Below are 22,613 nucleotides of genomic sequence, written 5' to 3'. Positions count from 1 at the left end.
ATGGACTGCCGTCATTATTTTATTGGTGATATCTCTTAAAATAATATTCTAAATTAAATCATACAAAGGGCAACTTTGGTCTAAATTAAATAGTTGAGAACCAACTATTTTATTTGTATAATAAAATATATTTGAAAATAAAATATAGCCTGTTACTAGCCTACGTTAGGAATAATGTAGCTTTCTACTGGTGAAAGAATTTTCAAAATTGGTTTAGTAGTCCCAGAGATTACCCTGTACAAACAAACTTACAAACTTTACTTTATATAATAGTGTAGATATAGATATACCCATAGTTATAGAAATAGTATATCCTAATAATACATTTTTAAGGAATCATAGTTATGTCCATTACCTAATGAAAGAATAATTAAGGATAAAAAATAAGATACTTTAAAAAAGTAAAAATATAGCTTATCCTGGTCGTACTCACATGTTTTTAACGCTAAGACAATGTCATCATTCATGGGACGGAGGACATTAGCTCTGCATGCCTGGATTACGTTGATGGAGCCAGTAATAAACATATGCAGAAACTGTTGGGAGATGATCTACAACCATTTCCCCTTACAGCAGTCAGTGAGGGTCGCGGCCCGAGAGCAGTCTCAACTGTAGCACATCACAAGCTGAGTCCATGTGAAAATATGGACTCATATGATAAGCTATATTTATAATGGAAATCACTCACGATAGTTAAACCTAAAACACTTAATATTGTCAAAGAGATCCATTTAAATTTAGATCAGTGGTGACTTCCCACTGTAATACTGGTATTGGTTGCATAGAAACTTTGAATGGCACACCAGATACAACTGCTTTTTGACCAACTTCTGCTTTAGGCGGCAGATAAGAAATTACACACTGAAAAAAATGAAAGATGAATTAATATAGCACATGGCAAGGTCTTAAAAGTTCTCTACCAATTTAAAAGTAATATTCAATATACCAACCTTTGGTTTAGCAATCTCTGTAGACATGAACCCAAGGCACATTGTCTTAGTGGTGTGACCCCAAAGAAGTTCTCCTTCTCCAACTTGGGGATTAAAAGTGAGAGCTAAAGAACCCCCAAGTCTCTCTGGGATGTCCCACAGAAAAGGTGACTCTAAAAACTTTTCCTTCAAGCATTTATTGAGACCCAATGTTGGAGATGATTCTTGTAAGCTTTCTGCAGAATTTTTGGCCAACTGAGTTCTAATGAGATGTTCACCACATCCTGAAGTGCAGGCTGCAATAGAGGGCTTGATACCATCTCTGCTCATCACAGCCCACACTCCACTTCCAAAGGAAGCTGCCTGTCCTACCCTGCCCTCATGTTTTAGGGACACCCCGCCTGAGCTCGCTCCGGATGCTACTACACCATTTGAATCTACACAAATTGCTCCTACAGTATCTAAAGGACTAAACGTTAAATCGTTTTGAACAGAATATCTCTTCAACTTCCGTTTACAATGTTTATAATTACGAAATGCTCGACTTGATACCATTTTCTGGTCATCAACAATTTGTAAGCCCATCCTTTCTGCCCATGTTTTTGCTCCTTGGCCTGTCAGTATACAGGGTGGCACTCTTCCTAAAGAAAGACTCTCGCATTGTTTAATGCAAAGTTGTTTGGCGAGTGTGATTGGGTTCCACACATTTGAAACAGCTCCGCATGCACCGAAGTGTAAAGTTTGCCCATTCATAATTGATGCATCACATTCTACTAATCCATCCCAACTTAGATTTGATCCATATCCAGCATTTGTTAAAGGGCTATTTTCCAACTCTGCAACATAAATAACTGGTTTTATGTGTGTGCTAGAAATTTCACATAGGTAATGAATTTAAAAAAAAATGATGTGTACAAACCGATTATAGCCTTCTCTACAGCATCAACAGCATTTCCACCTTGTGATAGCGCTTCGGCAGCTCTTCTGCATGCGGCATAGCAAGTTTTTTGGTAATCCTTTCTTAAAGAATCACTGTGAAATCCAGCCCCTAAAATAGAATGAGAAATAGGTATGCCAAGAGATTGATGAAATGCAACATTTGAGCTTAACTTACCGCAGTGGACAGCTATGAATCCATTCATCGCTGCGATCTATGGCTTCATTACATTCAGAAATCTTGGTATAATCATTTATCATTTATTTGAAATAAAGTTTATGCAGCGAAACCCAATTTTTTCAATCAAAACAAACACAGACAAGACCACAGAATACTTGTACTACTAAAGACAACTAAACTCATATGTTATTGGTCTGTGACCAACCAACCACCAAACTTTTTTTTTTTTCTTTAAATCTGGCTTTACTCTGATTAGCCAATGTCAAGTTTGTGATATTTTCAAGTTATTGAATTTATACAAGTATGGACTCCGTCTACGCCGGCGCCCGCCGACATACGCGCGGCGTCCCTTTAGAGCGCTTCCCAGTCAGTTCCACCACCAAAAAACACCAACTAACACAAAAACCAGCCACGCCTAACAAAAAAAAAAACACTCCAAACAAGCACAGCACGCGCGCCAGCAAACGCCATCACAGACGAAGTCCAACCACCAAACTACAAACTATGCAAAAATGAAGACTAAAAAAAGCTACAGGTCAGAGCTGTAAATAAAACCATTAAAAAAATCCAAAACTGAATTTTGTTTTTGAACTGGCTATGAACTGGCTTTACTGTTCTGGATTCTAGCCTTTTTGAGCCCAAAACCAAAATATTTAAAAACTCTTGGGTCTCGGCGAGAGTGTACCTATATTATCTCACACTTTTTTATAATGTGAATAGATTATAAAGCCGGCTATTCATGTGCAGTTGTTTGCTGTGGTTACCTATGGGTTAACTATATACATTTCACAAAACATACTTTAAAAATTAATGTTAATTAATTGATAATCAAATTAACATTAGTTTTAATCAATGATTTATTAGGTTTTAATGGTGTGTCTGGCTAACGAAGATACACTGGAAAAGCGCGGTAGGTAATTTAAAAAAAAGTATGGAAGCCCCAAAATTTATATGACAGCAGATGCAGCAGACCCTTTTGTTTTTGTGAGGAAAATCATATATCATGGATATGTGATGGATACCATCAGCTTTGGGGAGCAGTGGTTTTGTCAGACTCCTGCCGCCTAAAAACCTCTCGAAGTTCAATTTCACTGAGTTCATTTGACATTGGTTAGTTGATGGCTCTGCATTGCTGCCTCACCTAGCGATATTAAAATATTTTTTCATAGAAAACCAGTGGATTACAGATAATAATTAATGTCAAATGAGCTTGGTGGCTATCATTCAGTGTTAAGACGCTGAATTAGTGAATCAGTAGGCTGGGCAGGCCATGGCTAATAAAATAATACAAATTCTATCTGAAATAGGTATTTTATTCTATTAAAATACTTTACATAACATTTTTCTCCTTATATTATATACCTATTTTAACTAGATTATGTCCGTGAATCCGCTAAGACACTCATGATTTTCTGGGATACAAAGTAGCCTATGAGTATGTCCGTTTCCCTGAACTAAAACATCTTAATCGGTTAAAAACAGATGGGGCATGAAAATATAGCAGACAGACACTCTTTCACATTTACAAATCTAGTACATTAAAACAAAATTAATTATTTTTAAGAGATTTCCCAGCACCCATGACAACACCTACAACGAGGGCAGCTATGGTAAATCCTTGTGCCACAATACGAACACGCATCATCTTCTGTGATAATTTTGATCTTTTTGTACGAAAACACCATAAACCATACGACAATGCTCCAGCAGTTGCAAGGCAACCTGAAACAAAGGAACAATTAAACTTTCCCACTATTATAAAAATTAAAAGACATGGCCATAGTGAGTCAGATTCAGCCACCAAGGCTTGAAAAGAAAGTTTTAATAATAAAAGTTAGGTATTTGCTTAAATGAACTGGCTCAAAAACAAACCTCCTTTATTTGGAACTGTGAAACTAAGTTTGTAAAATTTTATTGCTGATTTCTTTAAAAAACTATTTGATTTATTTATTTTTCCTGTAATGTTTAGCTAATAAGTAATTTATTTTAGATTTTTCGCTTACAATCTTTGGAGACATTTGGGGAAGGAAATTTTAAATTTCATCTAAGTATTCAAATATATTTTAGAATGTGTGGAAATCTTTCATGCATACACAGTCCAAGCAATGAAAACAAACATGAAAGGGGGCTTTCACTACAAAATTTGAAGGAAAGTTCTAATTTGATAGATTTGTGCAGCTGGCACATTGAAATCTATTAATGAATATAAGTACCTATATAATATTCTTTGTTATCATTATCAATATAAAACAAATAACAATTAAAATTTTGAGATAACATGGGCAGGAGCACAATACAGATAAGCAGAAGCATTGGTTGCAAACAATAGCAGCCAGATCTGGCTACTAGGTAGGTACTTGGTATTGGGGGCATTTATTTTTATTACTCAAAACAGACTTATTGGCCTGTTATGAGTAACTACTTACTTGTGCCAGTGATTACTTGCTTTAGATCTATCAACATATTCTAAAAATTATAACTATCACTGGCTTACTAGTTACTTGTCCTCTAAAGGAAACTAGCTGACAGACATTAGATATCTCTTCATTGCATGGATTTATTTTTATTCAAACTCCAGTGTGAGCTCTTTGATTATCTGGCATAAAGATTATCCTATGTCCTTCAAGGATGGTCTGAGCTAAATTTTGTCAAAATTGGTTCAGTGGATTATGCATGAAATTGGCGTGAAAGAAAATATAAGAGACAGAGTAACTTTCACATTTAAAATATTAATATGGATGATATATTAAGTTTTACAAGTTTTCAAAGGAAATACAAAATTCATTCATGTATGCCTAGTGAAAATTTAAATTACCTATAGGTACAAAAGGATTCTCGCTAAATTTTCTGATAAATTTTTCTTTCGTAGTTTCGACACGGTGCACTGGACCCATATCACGGCGCAATTGCAGCCAATCAAGGTCCGTTGGTTCGTCGTTTGCCATTATTCAATTTCCTAATGTTTTATGTAATATTTATTTAACTACTGGCTGTTCCAAAAAATAAATTGCGTATTGATTTTAATCACATAAAAAATAATGACCAGTGAATAATTTATATTCTCTTTGATAACGACCACAAACAAACTACAAAACATAATGTACCTACTCTGTGCCGCAAAAGTCAAAACGACAAACGAAGTAAAAAAAAATAGGTATCTATATACATACTCTTTGACCACAGTCAAAAAATGAGGTCATAGGGTCATAGAGATATTCATTCATCCAAGAATCAGCTCTTTGCAGCATGGCATTAAAACGGTCTGTGGTAGTGAGAGTGAGATGGAGGTAGAGTCCTTTTCATGGGCCACAGAGACCATTTTTGACTTTTGTTAGTATGTTAGTCTGTGCTTTGACGTGTAATCGTGGTGTTAGAAAACTTTTCTAAAATGGTTTTTACTAATGATTTTATTGTTTTCAAAACAGTAAGTTACTTGGATTTCGATATTCAATCACATTATTTCCACTATTTAATTTTACGGGGGTTTTATGACTGGAACTATTCACGTGTTTTTGTTTTGCTTTTGAGATGCTGTTCTCATTCATAAAGTTCTCATTATGTCTATTTATATGGCAATATAATTGAATTGCAGTGTTATGTACTATCTACTATTTTGCAACGAATAATTAGTTTATTAAATACATGAGATAGATAGTAACACAGACTTTCAAGGGCACTATGAGTACATCCTTGTGAGCACTTTAAAATGGCGCATTAGAACGGCCAATTTCGCACTGATCTTGCATTATTATTTAGTTCATCGATAACAAACTGCTTTGTTAAGAAAACTTACTGGTACTAAATTTGTAAAACAATGCATCTAATCGACCTTGCCTTTGTATGCTATGCTATCAAGTCACTCACTATTCATAGATTCAACAAATTTTTTTGAGTTGCCTGCAGTGCAACTTCCCTGACCGATAAATTACTTTCCTGACTGATAGAATATTATGTAGCTTAACAGTGCATGGTTGTTTTGAATGTCATAGCAAATAATCACTCTGTACCTACTTATATACATACATATCTATGTATACATGCAAAAACTGTGTTTGTTTGTCCTTCAGTCACACTGCAGCAGAGCAACATGTTATGTGATTTTTTTATGGATACAGCTAAAGATGTGAAGAGTAATGGCTGTTTTTATTTTTATAACCTTGCTTCATTTTATTTCTGAAAATCATAGTTCCTATGGGATTTTTAAAAGCCTAAGTCCACGGGGACAACGTTGGGGCATCAACTTGTCATTAATAAAATGATAGTAAATAATATTATTAAAATTATTATCACTAAATAATTAAACTTTCACATTGTTCCATTCCAATTTGCTGTAATTTACACTTTCACAACATTCTCTGTAGAAAAATATTGAAAATTATTTTAGTCCTATCAATTCAGTTCAAAGATTATTTTCACAATAAATTGAAAAGTTTCGAATCAAGAAACATCTATGCTCACATTCTATGGGTTTGTAAAGGATTTGGCATGTAGCGATGTCTACACAAGTAAAACTCCAAAAACTGAATTTGTGGTTATATAATTTAAAAAAAAGTGTTATTTCTTGTACAAATCCTTCATGTGTGAGTCCAACTTGCACTTCACTGGTTTTTTGAAGCTGATTTGGCCTACAAAAATTATTGTTTGACATGTTATCTTCACCATTCATTGCTGTGAATGTGAAATGGCCACTTGACAGATGTTGACAAATTCATGCAGAAGCAGGAGGCTATTTATGTTTGCTTTGCTCGGGTTTTGTTTTACTATATTTTAAGCACTTTTCTAGTCATATACTATCAATTCGAATGAATACTATGAGGAGAGAAAAAATAAATGTAGTTTTGAATGCCAAAATGGTTTATTGGTTTTTGTTTCACTGTAGTAGGTATAGAAAAATCAAATGCTTTTACTTTCAAATACAGACATTTTCATTTCAGTTGATTAGCTGTTAAAATATTTAATATTATTATTGTTCCAGATGCCTCTGTCAATGCTGAGTTTCAAGTCAAGTGTGTCTTGAGCAGTTTTATCTACTTATATAATTTTTAATTTTAAGCTAGTAATTTTTAAAAGTTGCCTTCATAATCAAAATCAAAATCTCCTAATTTTTGTTGTGTAAATTCTTCATGTTGGCAATAATATTCCCCTTATCAGTCTGCTCAAGATAAAGCTCACCTTAGTATCACTTTGTTTAGTATTTCATTACAACTGCTTCAGTAATCACTATTCACATTCAATTCAATCTTATTCTTCATTTTAAAATACAAATTTGTTATTGGATTTTATACAAGACAAGACAAGATGGCTTCTAGTGATCCGGAGTTAAAGGATGGATTTACACTTCCTGTTTGGATGAAATCTAAACCAACCAGGTAAGTGTTAAATTATGTTATTAAAGCAAGAATGTAAAGGAGATTGCCCACCGCGACTTTTTGCAATGATACAGTAGTGATACAGCAGCATAAAAGTTGTAAATAATAACTTTACTTTGCTGCCATATTGGTCCATCTACGTTTGCCCACTATCGGTAGTCGGTAATATCACTATTTAAAATCGCGTCCAAGACAGGCGCGTCTGTATCACTACAAATAGTCGCCGTGGGCGATGATCCTAATAACCCTATCAAAACATGGAATCTTTTCAAGGAAATTTTTTCAAAACACAGAACTAATAATATTAAAAAAAGTACTTTAAGTAAGACTTTTTCATATCATTGTATTGTATTATGTACTATTGTAACTTTTCCTTATGTGAGTATTCTCCAGGTCAGAACTAAATGCATTCATAGATGATTGGAAATATAGTTATTAGTCATAATATTAATTGGAAAGTTTTACTGATTATTATTTATTATCAGTCACAATCACGATATTAAAAGGAAGGTTTTATTGATTAACTTGCTATTACCTGCTACTTTATCTGCATTGATGGATATCAAAAATATGACAGACACAGTAATCAACTAATCACATATTATTTTCATAAATCTGGTTTTCATGGATTTTCATGTGACATTAATGTTATCATTTTACTATTTTATTAAGGTCTGTCTTGAGATTTTGCGTGCAGGTTCACTCTAAAACATAAATGGTTTCACTAAGAAAAGTTTATGACAAATTCCAACAGGTTTCTTAAACCCTGAAAAATTTAGTAAGTGATTATTGACTACAATCTACATCTAGTCTAAATTATTTAGTTAAAATTAGTAAGCATCCAATTTTTGTATGTGGCCGCTCATACAAAAACCAACCACTCGGCAGGTTTTTTAGATTTTGTAATCCAATCTACTTACCTCAGATAAAACGCGAGGCCAACCTCCTTTGCGGGTGTGGTCTTAAAGTTGTTTAGTAATTGGTCGATTGAAATATTTCGAAACGGCGCCAATCTTTATGTATGCACACAGTAATGTTTAACATTAAAACGTCATCTAGGAGTAGCTACCTTTGTTGTGCTAATTGTTAAAGACGTCAATTCGGCTGAAGTCACGTTTCGTCTTTCTGTAGTAAATACACGCACTTGCAAATTATCATGGGTTTATTCTAATTCAGAAGAAATAGTTGAATCAACAACCTGATATTTAGTTCCATGTCGTAGTAGACACCAGTCTCTTTGACCACGTAGGTTGGTGGACTATATGCTAACAGCATAATTCTTCCGCGGAAGTAGTGATCCACTTTTAATGTCCACCATTTGGAGTGGTTAGGATAACGTATCACTCATCGCGTCGAGATGTGTGCCCAATGCCCATAATTATTATGTCTTGGTATAATATAACTTCAATCAACTGGTAACAACCAATTAGGAACCCCTATATAGCTGATCATAACCCTTCTGGATCTTGATCTTTTATTCACCACTCATCCTACCGGCTACCAATAAGGTGTCGATGCTCCACTAAGGACATCTGATTACTACTTTGCAAACATACTTCTGGTTCTGTGCAACATCCCTCAGCCATAACTCCGCAAGCATGAAACTGACAGTCGTAGATGTGACACTAAAAATCTGCTGATTGGGATGGTCTGCATGAATTTACACAGATACACACGTCAAACTTATAACACCCCTCTTTTTGGGTCGGGGGTTAAAATGCACTAGACGTCAGTCGATGCGCCCATGGAAATGCGGATGAGTGATGACGTCAGCAGAGGTCATATTTATATAAGCGCTGCCATAATATTATATAAAGTACTTACTAGGTGACGCCTACGACTTCGTCCGCTTAGATTTAGGTTTTTAAATATCTCGTGGGTACTCTTTGCTTTTCCAGGATAAAAAGTAGCAAATATCTTCAGGTCTTTACCTACACAAAGAATCTACGATAATCCGTTACTCCGGATTCACAAACTAATAAACAGACACACTTTCACATTTATAATATGGGTAACGATTCATAAGCATAACGTAACATTCAACATCATAATGTTATTACATATATGTATGGTGAAACCTTACTATCTTATCTTTATCACTATTCTTAGAAGTAGAAGGCATTTTAAATGCTTATGACGTCGATCCAGGGTCGTCTTAGGCCGTGCAGGAGATTCTTTGGCACTCTTAAGTTTGCGGTTTTTAGAAAACCAAAAAACGTAAATAAAAACATCAGAATATGCAAAGTAATAGGTACATATTTTATTATTATGTTCAGTGATTTATTGGTACTAGTCAAGTTTATACTTACAATAAAATACCGGCCAAGTGCGAGTCAGATCCTCCCACTGAGGGTTCCGTTGCTCGGAAAAAAATATTTATTTTATTTATTTATTTGTATAAACACAGCTTATAATTTTACATTTATGACTTAATATAAAAATAAGGCAAAATTATATAGTTATTTGGTTAAAATTAATCTGCCAACTCAAAGACATCTCTTTTATTTAAGACAGATCTAAGTTTGTTAGTAAATGTTTGTTTGGAAAAGGAGATTGAAAGTGGAACTTGATACCTACTTACCCAAGTAATTTTGATCGGTTGATTTGTTGTGCTGCAGGTACAGAGATTTGTTACTTAGTACTTAGTAGTAGTAATGGATAAGTAATGTTGTTATCCAACAAGTGACGATAGATAACCTGATATTGACATGAACTGATGAAACAAAAACATTGTCACGTGCATGCATGCATGCTGTCAAGTGGCACTTCAATTTATCATCAGATAATCGCGCACGATAAGGATTTGAACCTTTCTATCGGTTCATTAATTAAATTTTGCCACTTGGTCTAATATTTACTTACAACAATATCATTTTCGTAAGACAAAATATACAAGAAAATTGGTGATTTACAATATGATAGGCAAACTAGAGACCGCAATAGGCTTGCGACTCCTGCGCTCGCCCTCGGGACTCGGCCATCCAGTAGTTTGAGCTGATACATCAGTCAGTCAGTCACCTTTTCCTTTTATATATAATTAGATTCTGGAATCAATTTTAGACTTGCCTTTAAGGACATTATTGTAAATCGAATCTTTGAAAAGAGCAACCGCCGAGTTTCTTGCTGGTTTTTCTCGGTAATAAAGGCATTTCAAACCAGTGTTAGAAGAAGTAAATTTTATTTGAATAAAAAACATATATTTCTATTTTATTCTAGTCCAAATAAAAATCGTGTTCTATCAAAGTTCTATGAATCTGTCAAAAGAATGATACTGACCGTGACCACCAAGTTACATGCTCAAACATGACCAATAACTTCACGCTCAAATGATGAGGGGCTATTAAAGATGTACTGTGTAGACTTTAAAATTTTAGAATGTATACTAATGCCGAAAACATACTTTTATCTCTTATATTAAGCGATGAGTCGTGAGACGTGTTTTGAACAAAATCGTGATAGGTGTTTTCGATAACCAAGCATGCGAAAGTATAGTTAAGCGGAATTTACATTACGAAAATACTTTCATGGATGTTGCGATCAATATCAGGTAACTAGTTTCAATACGCACGAAATTAAGCGGAATTTACATTAAGAAATTAGTGGCACGAAATTAGTTTTACATTAATTTCATTAAAATTACACTTTTAAATTCCGCTTTAGACGTTTACACGTGAAATTGCTTATGAAATTAATGTCATGATGATTTTGTAATGTAAAAACTTGGCATTAGAATCAAGTAAAAATAATGCTGCCCTTGAACCGCGCCTAGTAGGTGGTTTATCAATCTATTTAGTGGTACAAGTTCTTCTACCTATATATTTTTTAAATTCGTATACAAATACTTATTCGTATTTATATTTAGAGATTTGTGTACTCTTTTGTATTATTTTGCTATTGTATTTACGTGGGTTCGATAACTATCGTGTAAATATTATCATGACTGACGTAGATATGTAAACTTCAGTCACTGAATAATTCTATAAAAATAGAGTATCACGTTTTCTTATGGCTTCTGTAAACTTTTTTGTTTTCGGTGTGTAACTTAATTTCTTGGACAAAGTTGTGAAATGTTATGCTTACGATTATTATGAATTATGACGTGTTATGTTGTGAACTATACGGAAAATCTGTTCCCCGAAAATATCCTACGGTTTCTCGTTCTTCTACTTAAGCCGTATGTCCGATGGGATTTCCCATCATCTCTTATCGTCTTTAATCGCCCTGGCCCCTGAGGGTGGATCATGTTAGCAGCGAATTGAAGTGAGCCATTTTTAGGGTTCCGTATCCAAATGGTAAAAATGGAGCCCTATTAATGTCACTCTGTTGTCTGTGGTCTGGTCCATCTGTCTGTCCGCCGGTCACAGGCCTCTAGCTGGTAAACGAAATGAGACACAAATCTGAAATTTTGGTATTTGGTGTAAAACGTTGACCCAGAACCAAATATTGATTTAGAAATTCATTTTTTTTGACAACAAGGTAAAATTCTATAAGGGTTCCGATTTTCCTTTTGAGGTAAGGAAATGGGGGGCCATCAAAGTGGTCAGTTTTAGACCATTTTTGTGACAAAATTTGAGATAGCCCCTATCTCAAATTTTGCCATATTCAATACTAGCTGATACCCGCGACTTCATTCGCGTGGATGTAGGTTTTTTAAAATTCCCGTGGGAACTCTTTGATTTTCCGGGATAAAAAGTAGCCTATGTGCTAATCCAGGATATAATCTATCTCCATTCTAAATTTCAGCCCAATCCGTCCAGTAGTTTTTGCGTGAAGGAGTAACAAACATACACACACACACACACACACACACACACACATACATACAAACTTTCTCCTTTATAATATTAGTGTGATGAATAGTATGGTAATAACGAAGAAGGGCAAGTACAAAATCAGGGAAGCGTTTCTAGTTCCTCATAGAATTTTGCAGCAGTTAATATCAATGTGAGCGAGAAAGTTAAAAGATATTCTTGTACGAATGCCAATTGTGTTATTTTTAGCTATAATAAAGTACCTAACTCTTGCCGCAGCTATAGTATTTAGTGTAGACGCACTTGGCGCGTGATCAGTTGTCTGCCAAGGTTTTTCACTACGAAGTTCTTATGGCAGCATATTATAACTATCTACCTATAATATAATACGTCTGTAAAAGTTAACAACTCCTGTCTTTGACCTCTAAAACCAACGCGCATGTGCTACTCGTATTTTGTTGAACTGAATGTTGTCATACCTAGTCTTGTTTTACCGCTACAGGGGGGAGTGTGCGTACGGCCTGTTGCTATTGGTCCTTTGCTTGTGACGTCACGTGTTATTTTTGTTTAATTTACATATTATCATGATAAGATTACACTAAGCATAACACACTGTTTTCGCGGTATAAGTAGATGTCGATCGTGTTAATTGTTTTTAGTTGACTGATAATTTTTAACAGCATTATCTCCCTAGTGACATCAGGCTAGGAACCAATTTTTGACTTTTGATATAATAAAATATAAAGAATTAGGTAATTCTCTGAAGATGATGAAGAAAAGAAATATTTTGGCCCAATTCAACAATTTAAATAACTTCTTCGAGTGAGTATGTTCTGTATTTTGGTAACATAGCTAACTCTGTTGTACACAATCTCTAAACTAAATTGAGTGGTCTAAATCTGGTGTTATCTTTTTTCACAGGGAGCATTATGAAAAGCATAGCAATACATTTACACCTGTCATTTTTGTTTTGAGATTGTGTTTTACTGAACAAGCCATAATGATAATAATGATTACATGACTACATTAGGAATATTTATCATGTTTTTAATTTGCTTTAACCTACGTAGTTTTTAATAATGACTAGGTTTTGTATTACAGACAACATTTTTTTACTAATACCAAATATGCAAGTAGGTACCCTTAATAGGTGTTCAGAGCAAGTAGGAAAAGTAAATTAAAGTTATCTTTTTTAAGGCCATGGCCAAATCTAACGAAAAATCGCGTGCAGTGTTCTGCACGCGGAAGACTTCTTTCCGCGCTAGTAGTGGGCCGTTGACAGCGTGCGATGGTGTTCCTGTTCACCCATTGATGGAACGAATAGAACCACTCGTTGCACGTCGCATTTATTGATGTGAACCTTGAACCATTGACGACCACGGAGCGCGATGCAATGTGGCTCATGATTGAATTAGTTTATCCGTGTAGATTCCAAAAAGAAGAAAGCCTAAAGAAACAGTTCGTTCATTGAACGCTCACCTCTAGTCTGTGCACGTCTCTAATATTTTAATATTAAGGTGGATTTAGAATAAACTAGCGAATGCTCGCTCTACATTATGCTCTGTCAAATTATATTTAGAGACCGAGCATTGCTCTGTCAAATTATCTTTGGATAAACCGAAACCGAGCATTGCTCTATCTCTGTTTATCCAACGGGAACTTGATTGCGCGGGGATAGAGCGAGCATTCGTTCCTTGTCTGCAGGGAATTCGAGCCGTTTTCCGCGTCCCCTCCAGCCCCGGACGACTCTTTCTTCTACATTCGATACCCAAAACCTGAAGTATTATTCGGAAAGCCGAAGTTCGCTAACGAGTTGCCGACCGATCAGCAAACGGAGCTGCGGGCGACATACAACGTCGTCAAGGAGAAGGATTGGTCGAAGCACACCAAGCCCTGCCAAGATGTTTTGCACGGGATCGCGCCTATTAATACAGCAGGTATTTTGATATTTTACAAAACTAATTTGTATTTAGGAGTCATTCAATATTCCACTTCCATTCAAAAATAAACCTAAGGGTTGCCTGGTAGAGATTGCTCTAAGCAATAAGGCCGCCTTTGCACACAATTGTTTTTTCTGTTTTCTTCTGTCTGTGTTGTGTTCCTTAACAAGTGTTTTTTGTGTGCAATCTATCTATCTGTCTATCTATCTATCTTAGATCTATCTAAAGTCTGTGCTAGAAGTATATTTTTTGTTTGGTTTAAGTTCACCTTCTAAATCACCTGTCTACATTCTACTATTGTTTTTAAAAATAAATATAGCAAATAAATAATTCATAAAACATAAAATAAATAATAATAAACTAGGTACCTAACTGTGTTTTGTTATGAAAATGTTTTAATTATAATAATATGTGGTAGAAACAGTCATCTTGAAGAAAAATATTATTGTTTACTCCAACTGTTTTAATTTAAATAATAATCAACTTGGATGTTATTAAGTAATAACTAATAATTTATTTCATTAGTAGTCTAATCTGTTGCGTAATCTGTGGAATAAACCACTTCGCAAACGTGTAATGTCTGTTCACTAACATAGTGTCGCTACCTAACTTAGATTTAATATTTATATTCGTATTTTATTACGATAACCATAAGAATAATATAGTATTTTATTTTATTCTTAGAATAGAAAATATTTATTTAACAAAAACAGAAAAAAAGCAAGATAATAAGTGCGCCTACGGGTGGTAGCGACATGATGAATAGACTTTAATTATTATTTTTACAGATGCTAAACTAAAAGCTAGGAGATAAAAATACAAAGTTATTTGTTTAGTATAGTAGTAAAGTTTTAATTGTACTTACAATTTTTTTCAATGCTTTTCCAAGAATGACTATAAACCAAGGGGTTTTTGCTGTCCTGAAAATTCGTATTTCGTGGTCGCGTAACTTGGTCTAGGTATCTTTATTCGCTGCAGACATAGGTCAGAATAACTTGTCTGACTCAAATGTTGTTGAACTAAAGGCAAGATTATGTAGGTATTTAATTAGTTTCGCATATTCGGGTATTATTTACTAATTTAATTTATCTGACCATTTTTATTTGTCTTTAATTGAATTTTAACGTCGATTATTTATTAGTTGTTACTGTATTTATAGGAAAGCGTTATTATTTTATTTTTCTTTTGTTGAACATAATATAAAGGTTTTATATTTTTTTAATGGAATTATTTAGCTTGCTTTGTTTTATACTACTATTAACGATATACATATTATTTCTATACATTACTCTATGCATTAATTCTACTGTATGTAATGTAAATAAATAAATAATCATTTATTGCAAGAAAACAAATCATTTATTTGTAAACAAACAATGAATTTCCTTTGGTGGGTTCCCAACCAGTCGCACCCAATCCTGTCATGGTGTGACTTCTTGGAAACTCATCGGATTTTTTTCCCATCAAGTCACTGTTATATACTTGAATGAATAATTTTTCTTTTCAGTTAAATCCATCAACCTAAAAGCGAAACCAGCGGGAACAGATGATGGCTTCAAAGGCGAAGGTGCGGCTTGTGGCAGCTCCGTTGTCAGGGTAAATTCTCAAACTGAAATTGTACCTATGGATTAATATGTACCTATTACATTTTTTAATTTCTGCCAGTATGTTGTGACGATGTTTAGGAAAACCCCAAAAAAGTTACCCTAAGGTTTAAATTCAAATATTTTCAAAAAAGATTTGAAAGTTTATTTAGAGATTTAAGTAAGATCTCCATTCTTCGATATCCGCCGCGGGCTTGCGCCGCTGAATGTCGCCTGAATAGAATAGAATAGATTTTTATTCAAATAAACTTTTTACAAGTGCTTTTGAATCGTCAAATAACCTACCTACCACTGGTTGGAATGCCGGCCAACCAACCGTTATGGCTGCGCTTACTTACAGGTGCGAGGTTCTAATTTCAGCAACTGAGGACACCAATGTCTATCGGTTGTGCGAACTATGTGTCTTGCCATTTCTACTTTGCAACCCGTTGGTTACAACAATTTTTTCAAAGTTTGAACCTAGAAGCACCACCACATTTTTACTTTTTCACCTGATTTAATAAAAAGTAACGTAAGTACGATTCCTTGCCATTAATGCTCGCAGGTGGTCCCTGTTCAAGGTACTTCCGAGGGCATCGTTCTATTCCAATGCGCGAGCGTAGTGAATCAGCGATACATTCACTTAGATAGCCGTCGGTTAGCTGTCAGAGACGTTATATTGCACTTAATTAAAACCATAACGCGTTTATTTCATTTTAGTTATGAATCAGAATTTATCAGTTTATCAAGTTTTTTTTTACTCAGATGGATCAAATGAAAGTGGAATAACCGGATCTTTTCAATCGAAATAACCGTAAAGATCCGACACATGTGTTTATTTCAATACAAAATGTATTATTCCTTGTTGTTGTATGTTTTAAACTAAAAGCTCAACATTTTTATAATAGTACGTGTTTAATAATAAGAACGAGCTTTAGATCCGGATTTTCAGAACGTGACCTTTATTTTTTGTGAATACGGAATAATCAAGCAAGCAAAACAATGAGTGCTAAATCGGTTATATTACAAGCAGCAGGGTATTTATAGTGAAACAAGTTTATGACAAAAAATCGCGGATAGGTGCAAATCTATTTGCATGATTAATAAAATCTAAGCAGTAACTGATTAAACAATTTAATTTAAATTTTGCTTCCCTACTTCAAATAGCTTGCTACCCTGCCTAGACTTTTACGTCCTTTTCTGATTCTAGAATGTTAGGTGGAGTCAAATTCACAGTATTTAGTGCACAGTGGAGCGGTGCGGGAATGGTGACAGTTGTCACAAGTTGACGCTCTCGCGTCTCGTCATCACACTCCTCCCGCACAGCTCCACTACCGCAGAAACCTACTCAGTTAAGTGCCTGTAGTATATATTTTTTCATATCAAAGTTGCACATAAATAATGTGAAACTCTTTTGGGATTCAGAATCAGGATTTAAAGATATGAACGTAGATAATGTAGATTAATTAATGATTTGTGTATTGTTGTAGATGGCAAACCAGATGATATCGTCGACGCGCTCGCCGCGTGGCTTCGCCGTGGCCACGCCATCGGACGAGGCGAGCGAGCCGGCACGGCCGCTGGCGGCGCGGCGCGGCAGCCGCAGCCTGCCCGCCACGCCCGCGCACTCGCCGCCCGGCAGCCCCACCGCGCGCCGCAAGATGAACTACAATCGGTAAAACCGCTTGTATTATTCATTATCATCATTAAATGTTAAGCGGGATGATATCGTCGATGCAATCACCGTGGTCACGCTGTCGGACGAGGCGTGCGAGCCGGCGTGACCGTTGGCGGCGCAGCGCGCTTGTATATTCATCATCATCAAAGTATCAACCCATCGCCACCGTCCCACCAAATAGCATGTCGGGTACGATGTGCGTGCTCGACCGCACCAACAGGGAGACATTCCTCATCAATCTAATTAAGTTTTGTGTATATGTATTGCGGGATTGCTGGAAAACTCTGTTACTATCCTATGCTATCTTTGTCACGTGTTTTCAAAATTCAAATCCTCTCTTGCTCATTCATAATATCTTTACAGTTACTTCACGTCTCCATTTGAGCCCGTGGAAGACGCTAACAACCGCTCGTGGCTGACTATGGCACTTCTTGGCTTCAAGAAAGACATAAACGCATCCACATCAACGCTCGCGGAAGAAGATGCCCTTGAAAACAGATTACACGGTGAGCTTGATTTTCAGAATACGCAGTCGTTTGAACTGATGGACTTCTGTTCATCATGATCAACCCATCGCCGCGCTGGCCCACTGCTGAGAACGGGTCTGCTCTCAGAATGAGAAGGACTTAAGCCATAGTCTGCCACGCTGACCCAGTGCGGATTGGTAGACTTCACACACCTTTGAGAACATTATGGCAAACTCTCAAGCATGCAGATTTCCTTACGATGTTTTCTTCACCATTAAAGCAAGTGATATTGAATTGCTTAAAACCTGTGTGTATTAGTAATGTTTTACTTTCCAAGTGCATTTAGACAGGTGTCATCCCTGAGTTCCGAGGAGTTCAGGGATAACACTAATCAAATCGAAGATTGCCGAGTGAAGCTAAAGCTAGAAGCAAAATATAGATATTTAAAACTAGATTTGTCCGCGTGCAATTAGGTTTTTGAAAAATCCCGCGGGAACTCTTGCCTGTTCCTGGTATGCAAGCTACCAAGCATCCAATAGATGATGTCTGTGACTACAACCATGTGAATTTGGTTTTTACAATGTCCCGTGGGAACTTTTTGATATGCCGGTATAAAAAGTACTCTTTTTTTCTATACCAAATAGATTTAGGTTTTTAAAACCAAATAGAAATTTAGGTTTTTAAAATTCCCTTCGGAACTCTTTGTTCTTCGGAAACAAAATGCAGCCCGATGTCTGTGCTCAGGATGCAAGCAATCTTTGTAGCTTTCGTAGAAATTGGTTAAACGGATATTTTCGTTTTTTATAGGTACCCTCGCCGAATCCGTTGAAAGTCTTGGACCTGCACCTAAAGCAGCAGCAGATTTAAAGGTGCTTTCCAACGAGTCTAAAAGCCTGCAGCCCAAGACAGTTAAAGCCTCCCCGTCCATCCTCCCCAAGCCTTCAGAACTACGAGAAATGAACTTCTGGTCGCCGACTTCTATGTGAAGTAACACATTTAACAATACTTATATTCTACTTATAGCTTTGTGGTAGGTAGTTATAACTTAAAAGTAAGTCAGTGTATGTTGTCACGTCCTTGAAATTATTATACGATTAATTAAATCGGTCGCGCGGATCTCAAATCACGTGTCTTTTATACTGATGACAGGTTGCGAGGCAACGGCACAAAATTACAGACTAGGAATCGATATCAGAATTTGATCTTTTCTGCCAGCAAAATAGAAGTGAGCGGTTGTAACGTACTAGAAGAAGAAAATTGTAACGTAATGCTTTAGTATAGTGGATGATGATCATTAACTTAATATAATATTTTCATAGTACTTTGTGAAACCTAGTAGAGGTTATTGAGAGTGAGTTTAAAAATCGAACCAGTTTCGACGTTCAACGTCACTGGCAGGCGTCAAGTGTTAGTACATTTGACGCAGGTAGCCCTTACGTCACCATAGCCTAATATTTGACATATAAAATGGTCGATTCAGGATTAGCCAAAGGATTCCCTCACTCTAGTTCACTCTGTCAATACTGGGCAGGAAAGACAAACACGTCAAATAATAGACTGACACAAAATAATAGTGTAGACATTTTAAGACTTAGATCTTGTTCAAAAGAAGAGTGAATAGGAACTTTCTGGGCGTGATTTCCATTAGAGTTCAAACTAAACAAATGATATCATCCTATAAATACTCGTTATTATAATTAATAATTGTCAAAAGCTTAATTTACGTATAGTCCGTACAAAATGAGAATTCACTCGTCATTTTAACTCTTTCAACTATCCTGTCAAAACCAGATTTTAGTCCTTATTTTAAAGGTGAATCGTACTTTTGGCACGACAGTTGACACAGAGTTAAAATGGGATCCCATTTTGTATGCATTATACATGATATTTTTTTGTAGCTGTAGCTGCTGACGCGAGGTTTTACTGAAGTAATAATTATCAATTTTTCCTTGACGATCTAGTGATTTTAAGCTATATTCCATTAAATATAAGGTTCACAATTCACCATAGTAGCTTATAAATCCTGTTCACCTCTTAAAAATAAATAAAGAATTTTTAATATTATAAATGACAAATATTAATCTCTTAATATGACAAAATGTTAAAATATTTGTTAAATGTTTTGAAAAAATTGAAATGTAATAAAAATACACAACATTTGTATAATGTTGTCTATTCTCGTACTTGTTCGTAATAATATTGTTCTATGGATTTATTATGCTGACATTCATGTTTGGACAAAATATTTGTACAAAATTGGTAACGAATATTTCTTTTTATTGTTTTCATAACACTATGTATAAATGAACTCCACTCCAGTTTTAAAAACTTTCCTAATATTATAAATATCTATAGTTGTAACTTGTAGATATCATAGGGTTATCACAAAGTATTCATCAATTACTAATAATAATAATTATTATTGTATAGATTTTTACACTATATTATCGCACTTATATGAAACATTTTTGTTAAAAAAGCAAATGATTATTATTTTGTAGTGAACTTGAATAGAGTCATAAAATTCACGTTTTAACAGCCGCCTTTTACCTTTACATCAGATAATTATAATATTAAACATCTTGCCTAATTTAAACTTGTTTATGGAGAATATTGGTTGGTCATATTGTAATGAGTTCAAGGTTAAAAAGTAGATATTTATCTAACTAAAACAAGGTTGGAAGTAGTGAATATTTTTTATTATGAAATTGCTGTATTTTTATAGGCGTAAGTATCTATGTATTTTTATATTCTGTCTGTATTTATAGTAAAACTTAAAAGTTACCTTAAATGGCGTACTGTGTATGTCTTGTAAAGCGCTTGCGTCTTGTTTTTGTTTATTTATTTATTAACAATGACTTTATATCCCTATATAATATTATTTATTATATAATAATACATGATATATATAAGTATTGTGACATTTAGGTGTTGAATATCATGAGCAGATGTGATTCCATAAATAGTAATAGTCTAATAGCAGTTTAATATTATCAGTAACAACTTACATAGTAATTAAGTAATTATATAATAAATTAATTTCTCTCTCAATATTGGTGTTTTAATTATTTTAGTCCAATCGACATCCAAGCATCAAAATTATGTAAGAGGATGAAATTTTTATATTGGAATGTGTTATGAATAATATTATGATAATATGAAACAAACTAGATGACGGGAATGAAACAATCCCTTCTATTGCCTCAGTTAAATTTGTATTATGATTATGAGTAATGGTAACGTCCGTGCTGTTGCCATCACGAATCGATATGATCGCGGTTTATTTTGATGAAGTCAAGAAGCACTTGAGCTTAAATTAAACTCATCAATGCGACTGCTGCACCTCTGCAGTGGATGATTTAACGCTCTACCAGGTATATGCGTTTGGTGGTATCAGTCAACCTTTAGCTTCTTGCGCTGTAGGAAAATGTACCAGATAGATACTGCTGCCGATGACCGACACATCCCATCCACTATCGTAGAGTTAGTTATTTTTACCTGACGCCTGTGTAATAATTTTGGAAAAATAGGATGGGTGACAACCCTACATGAATAAAATTAGACTTAACAAAATTCCGTTTAATTGACTGAAATACGTATTATTCTTCTCTTTTAATTACGTCAATCGCTCGTTTCCTGTTCGAGATAGATATTATTAATTTGAAACGCTATTTTATTTTCAGTAGGTAGGTACCTGGTCTGATCGCTAAATCCGGAAATAGCTTTTGCATTATACAAAAGCTTCTACCTGGCTCAGGAACGAATAAAGCACGATGTGTCAAAATCAATTTTCACATTTACAGGTCGCTATTTTCAGTTTAGCCATTATACTGTAAGAGCTCACCGCATAAACACCGCAAAAACAAAGAAACTTGTTTTTGAAACCTATACTCATAATCATCATGACCAGCCCATTGTCGGCCCACTACTGAGTACGGGTTTCCCCTCAGAATGAGAAAATTTGACCGTAGTCTACCACGCTGGCCGAGGGCGGATTGGCAGGCTTCATATTCATGTACATGTGGCTGCATACCGGATGTATTCCTTCACCGAGTGATATTTAATTGCTTAAAATGCTCATCGTTCCGAAAAATTAGAGGGGCGTGCCCGGGATTGAACCCCCTACCTTTCGAATAGGCGGAGGATGGCTTAGCCACGACTATTACTCTTCTTATTCAAATACTAAGTATACTTATAATAATACTTACCTACTAACACAATTCAATGACGAACATCAGACATGCTACGCGACATTGTTGTACAGCAAGCGACACTATTTTGGATCGATTTCCTAAAATCGATCCAAAATAGTGTCGCTTGCCACCTACCGCGCCTTGCGGCCTACCGCGCTGTGCTGCGTGACCTAAATTGAACTTTCGTCGAAACAAGAGTAGCTTTTTACGTCTTGGTGGATTGAGCTGTACTTATCTTTAAGGTGTAATTATTTATTCTGTGGTTATTTAACAATAAGCAAAGTAAATAGGCACCTACACAAAGTAACAGCGAACTCTCCGTCTACTCGTATATTTGATTGGTCTATTTGAGGAACGATAAAGTATCGCGCCGCCGACCTGTCCAGTCGCGACAGGCTAAATGCATCCGAGAGTCAGACTGCAGCGACAGGGATCTGCACTTTGCAACTGAATTTTTAATGCGGCAGGTTATTTCGGCGCGAAGTGCCTAATTAGTCTTCGCAAATCGTCTGCTTGTGATGCAGTTGGAATATTGTAAACGCCTTTGCAGAATTAGCACGATATTCACTATTCAGATAGAAGTTAT

At 35.3% G+C, this 22,613-nt stretch overlaps 3 protein-coding genes across 5 annotated transcripts; 1 reads left to right on the top strand and 2 right to left on the bottom strand.

Annotated features, from left to right (window-relative positions):
- Positions 1-711: 711 nt before the first annotated feature.
- LOC123870376 (threonine aspartase 1) lies at positions 712-2,197 on the bottom strand. Its single transcript, XM_045913660.1, has 4 exons — positions 2,044-2,197; positions 1,849-1,977; positions 951-1,765; positions 712-861 (listed from the first exon to the last, which is right to left on the bottom strand). The coding sequence occupies exons 1-4, from the start codon at positions 2,069-2,071 to the stop codon at positions 718-720; spliced, it is 1,116 nt and encodes a 371-aa protein (XP_045769616.1). The 5' UTR covers positions 2,072-2,197; the 3' UTR covers positions 712-717.
- A 1,141-nt stretch (positions 2,198-3,338) lies between these two features.
- LOC123870387 (HIG1 domain family member 2A, mitochondrial) lies at positions 3,339-5,133 on the bottom strand. The gene is made up of 2 exons (XM_045913673.1): positions 4,862-5,133; positions 3,339-3,768 (listed from the first exon to the last, which is right to left on the bottom strand). Exons 1-2 carry the CDS (start codon positions 4,989-4,991, stop codon positions 3,596-3,598), a joined length of 303 nt encoding a protein of 100 aa, XP_045769629.1. The 5' UTR covers positions 4,992-5,133; the 3' UTR covers positions 3,339-3,595.
- Positions 5,134-5,282: 149 nt separating this feature from the next.
- Positions 5,283-20,881, top strand: LOC123870380. Of its 3 annotated transcripts, none has more exons than XM_045913664.1 (7): positions 5,283-5,470; positions 7,022-7,415; positions 13,871-14,103; positions 15,614-15,702; positions 17,180-17,364; positions 17,731-17,873; positions 18,642-20,881. In XM_045913664.1, exons 2-7 carry the CDS (start codon positions 7,345-7,347, stop codon positions 18,818-18,820), a joined length of 900 nt encoding a protein of 299 aa, XP_045769620.1. In that variant the 5' UTR covers positions 5,283-5,470; positions 7,022-7,344; the 3' UTR covers positions 18,821-20,881. The 3 variants fall into 3 exon arrangements, with proteins under 3 accessions (XP_045769620.1, XP_045769621.1, XP_045769622.1); XM_045913665.1 differs by lacking the exon at positions 5,283-5,470 and adding an exon at positions 6,828-6,928; XM_045913666.1 differs by lacking the exons at positions 5,283-5,470; positions 7,022-7,415 and adding an exon at positions 12,460-12,988.
- Positions 20,882-22,613: the final 1,732 nt, after the last annotated feature.

The sequence above is a fragment of the Maniola jurtina genome, chromosome 12, assembly GCF_905333055.1.
Source record: "Maniola jurtina chromosome 12, ilManJurt1.1, whole genome shotgun sequence".
NCBI lineage: Eukaryota > Metazoa > Arthropoda > Insecta > Lepidoptera > Nymphalidae > Maniola > Maniola jurtina.
Note: the sequence above shows the minus strand (reverse complement) of the source record. Positions and strands in the feature narration are given on the sequence as shown.

Excerpts from the sequence above, each read along its gene's own strand:
- LOC123870376 (XM_045913660.1), bottom strand. The coding sequence starts at position 2,071 with ATGAATGGATTCATAGCTGTCCACTGCG. Across the intron at positions 1,978-2,043 it reads ATTCATAGCTGTCCACTGCG|GGGCTGGATTTCACAGTGAT; the intron begins GTAAGTTAAGCT and ends ATTCTATTTTAG. Across the intron at positions 862-950 it reads CAGAGATTGCTAAACCAAAG|TGTGTAATTTCTTATCTGCC; the intron begins GTTGGTATATTG and ends CATTTTTTTCAG.
- LOC123870387 (XM_045913673.1), bottom strand. The coding sequence starts at position 4,991 with ATGGCAAACGACGAACCAACGGACCTTGATTGGCTGCAATTGCGCCGT. Across the intron at positions 3,769-4,861 it reads GAATCCTTTTGTACCTATAG|GTTGCCTTGCAACTGCTGGA; the intron begins GTAATTTAAATT and ends CCTTTGTTTCAG.
- LOC123870380 (XM_045913664.1), top strand. The coding sequence starts at position 7,345 with ATGGCTTCTAGTGATCCGGAGTTAAAGGATGGATTTACACTTCCTGTT. Across the intron at positions 15,703-17,179 it reads GTGGCAGCTCCGTTGTCAGG|ATGGCAAACCAGATGATATC; the intron begins GTAAATTCTCAA and ends GTATTGTTGTAG. Across the intron at positions 17,365-17,730 it reads CGCAAGATGAACTACAATCG|TTACTTCACGTCTCCATTTG; the intron begins GTAAAACCGCTT and ends ATATCTTTACAG.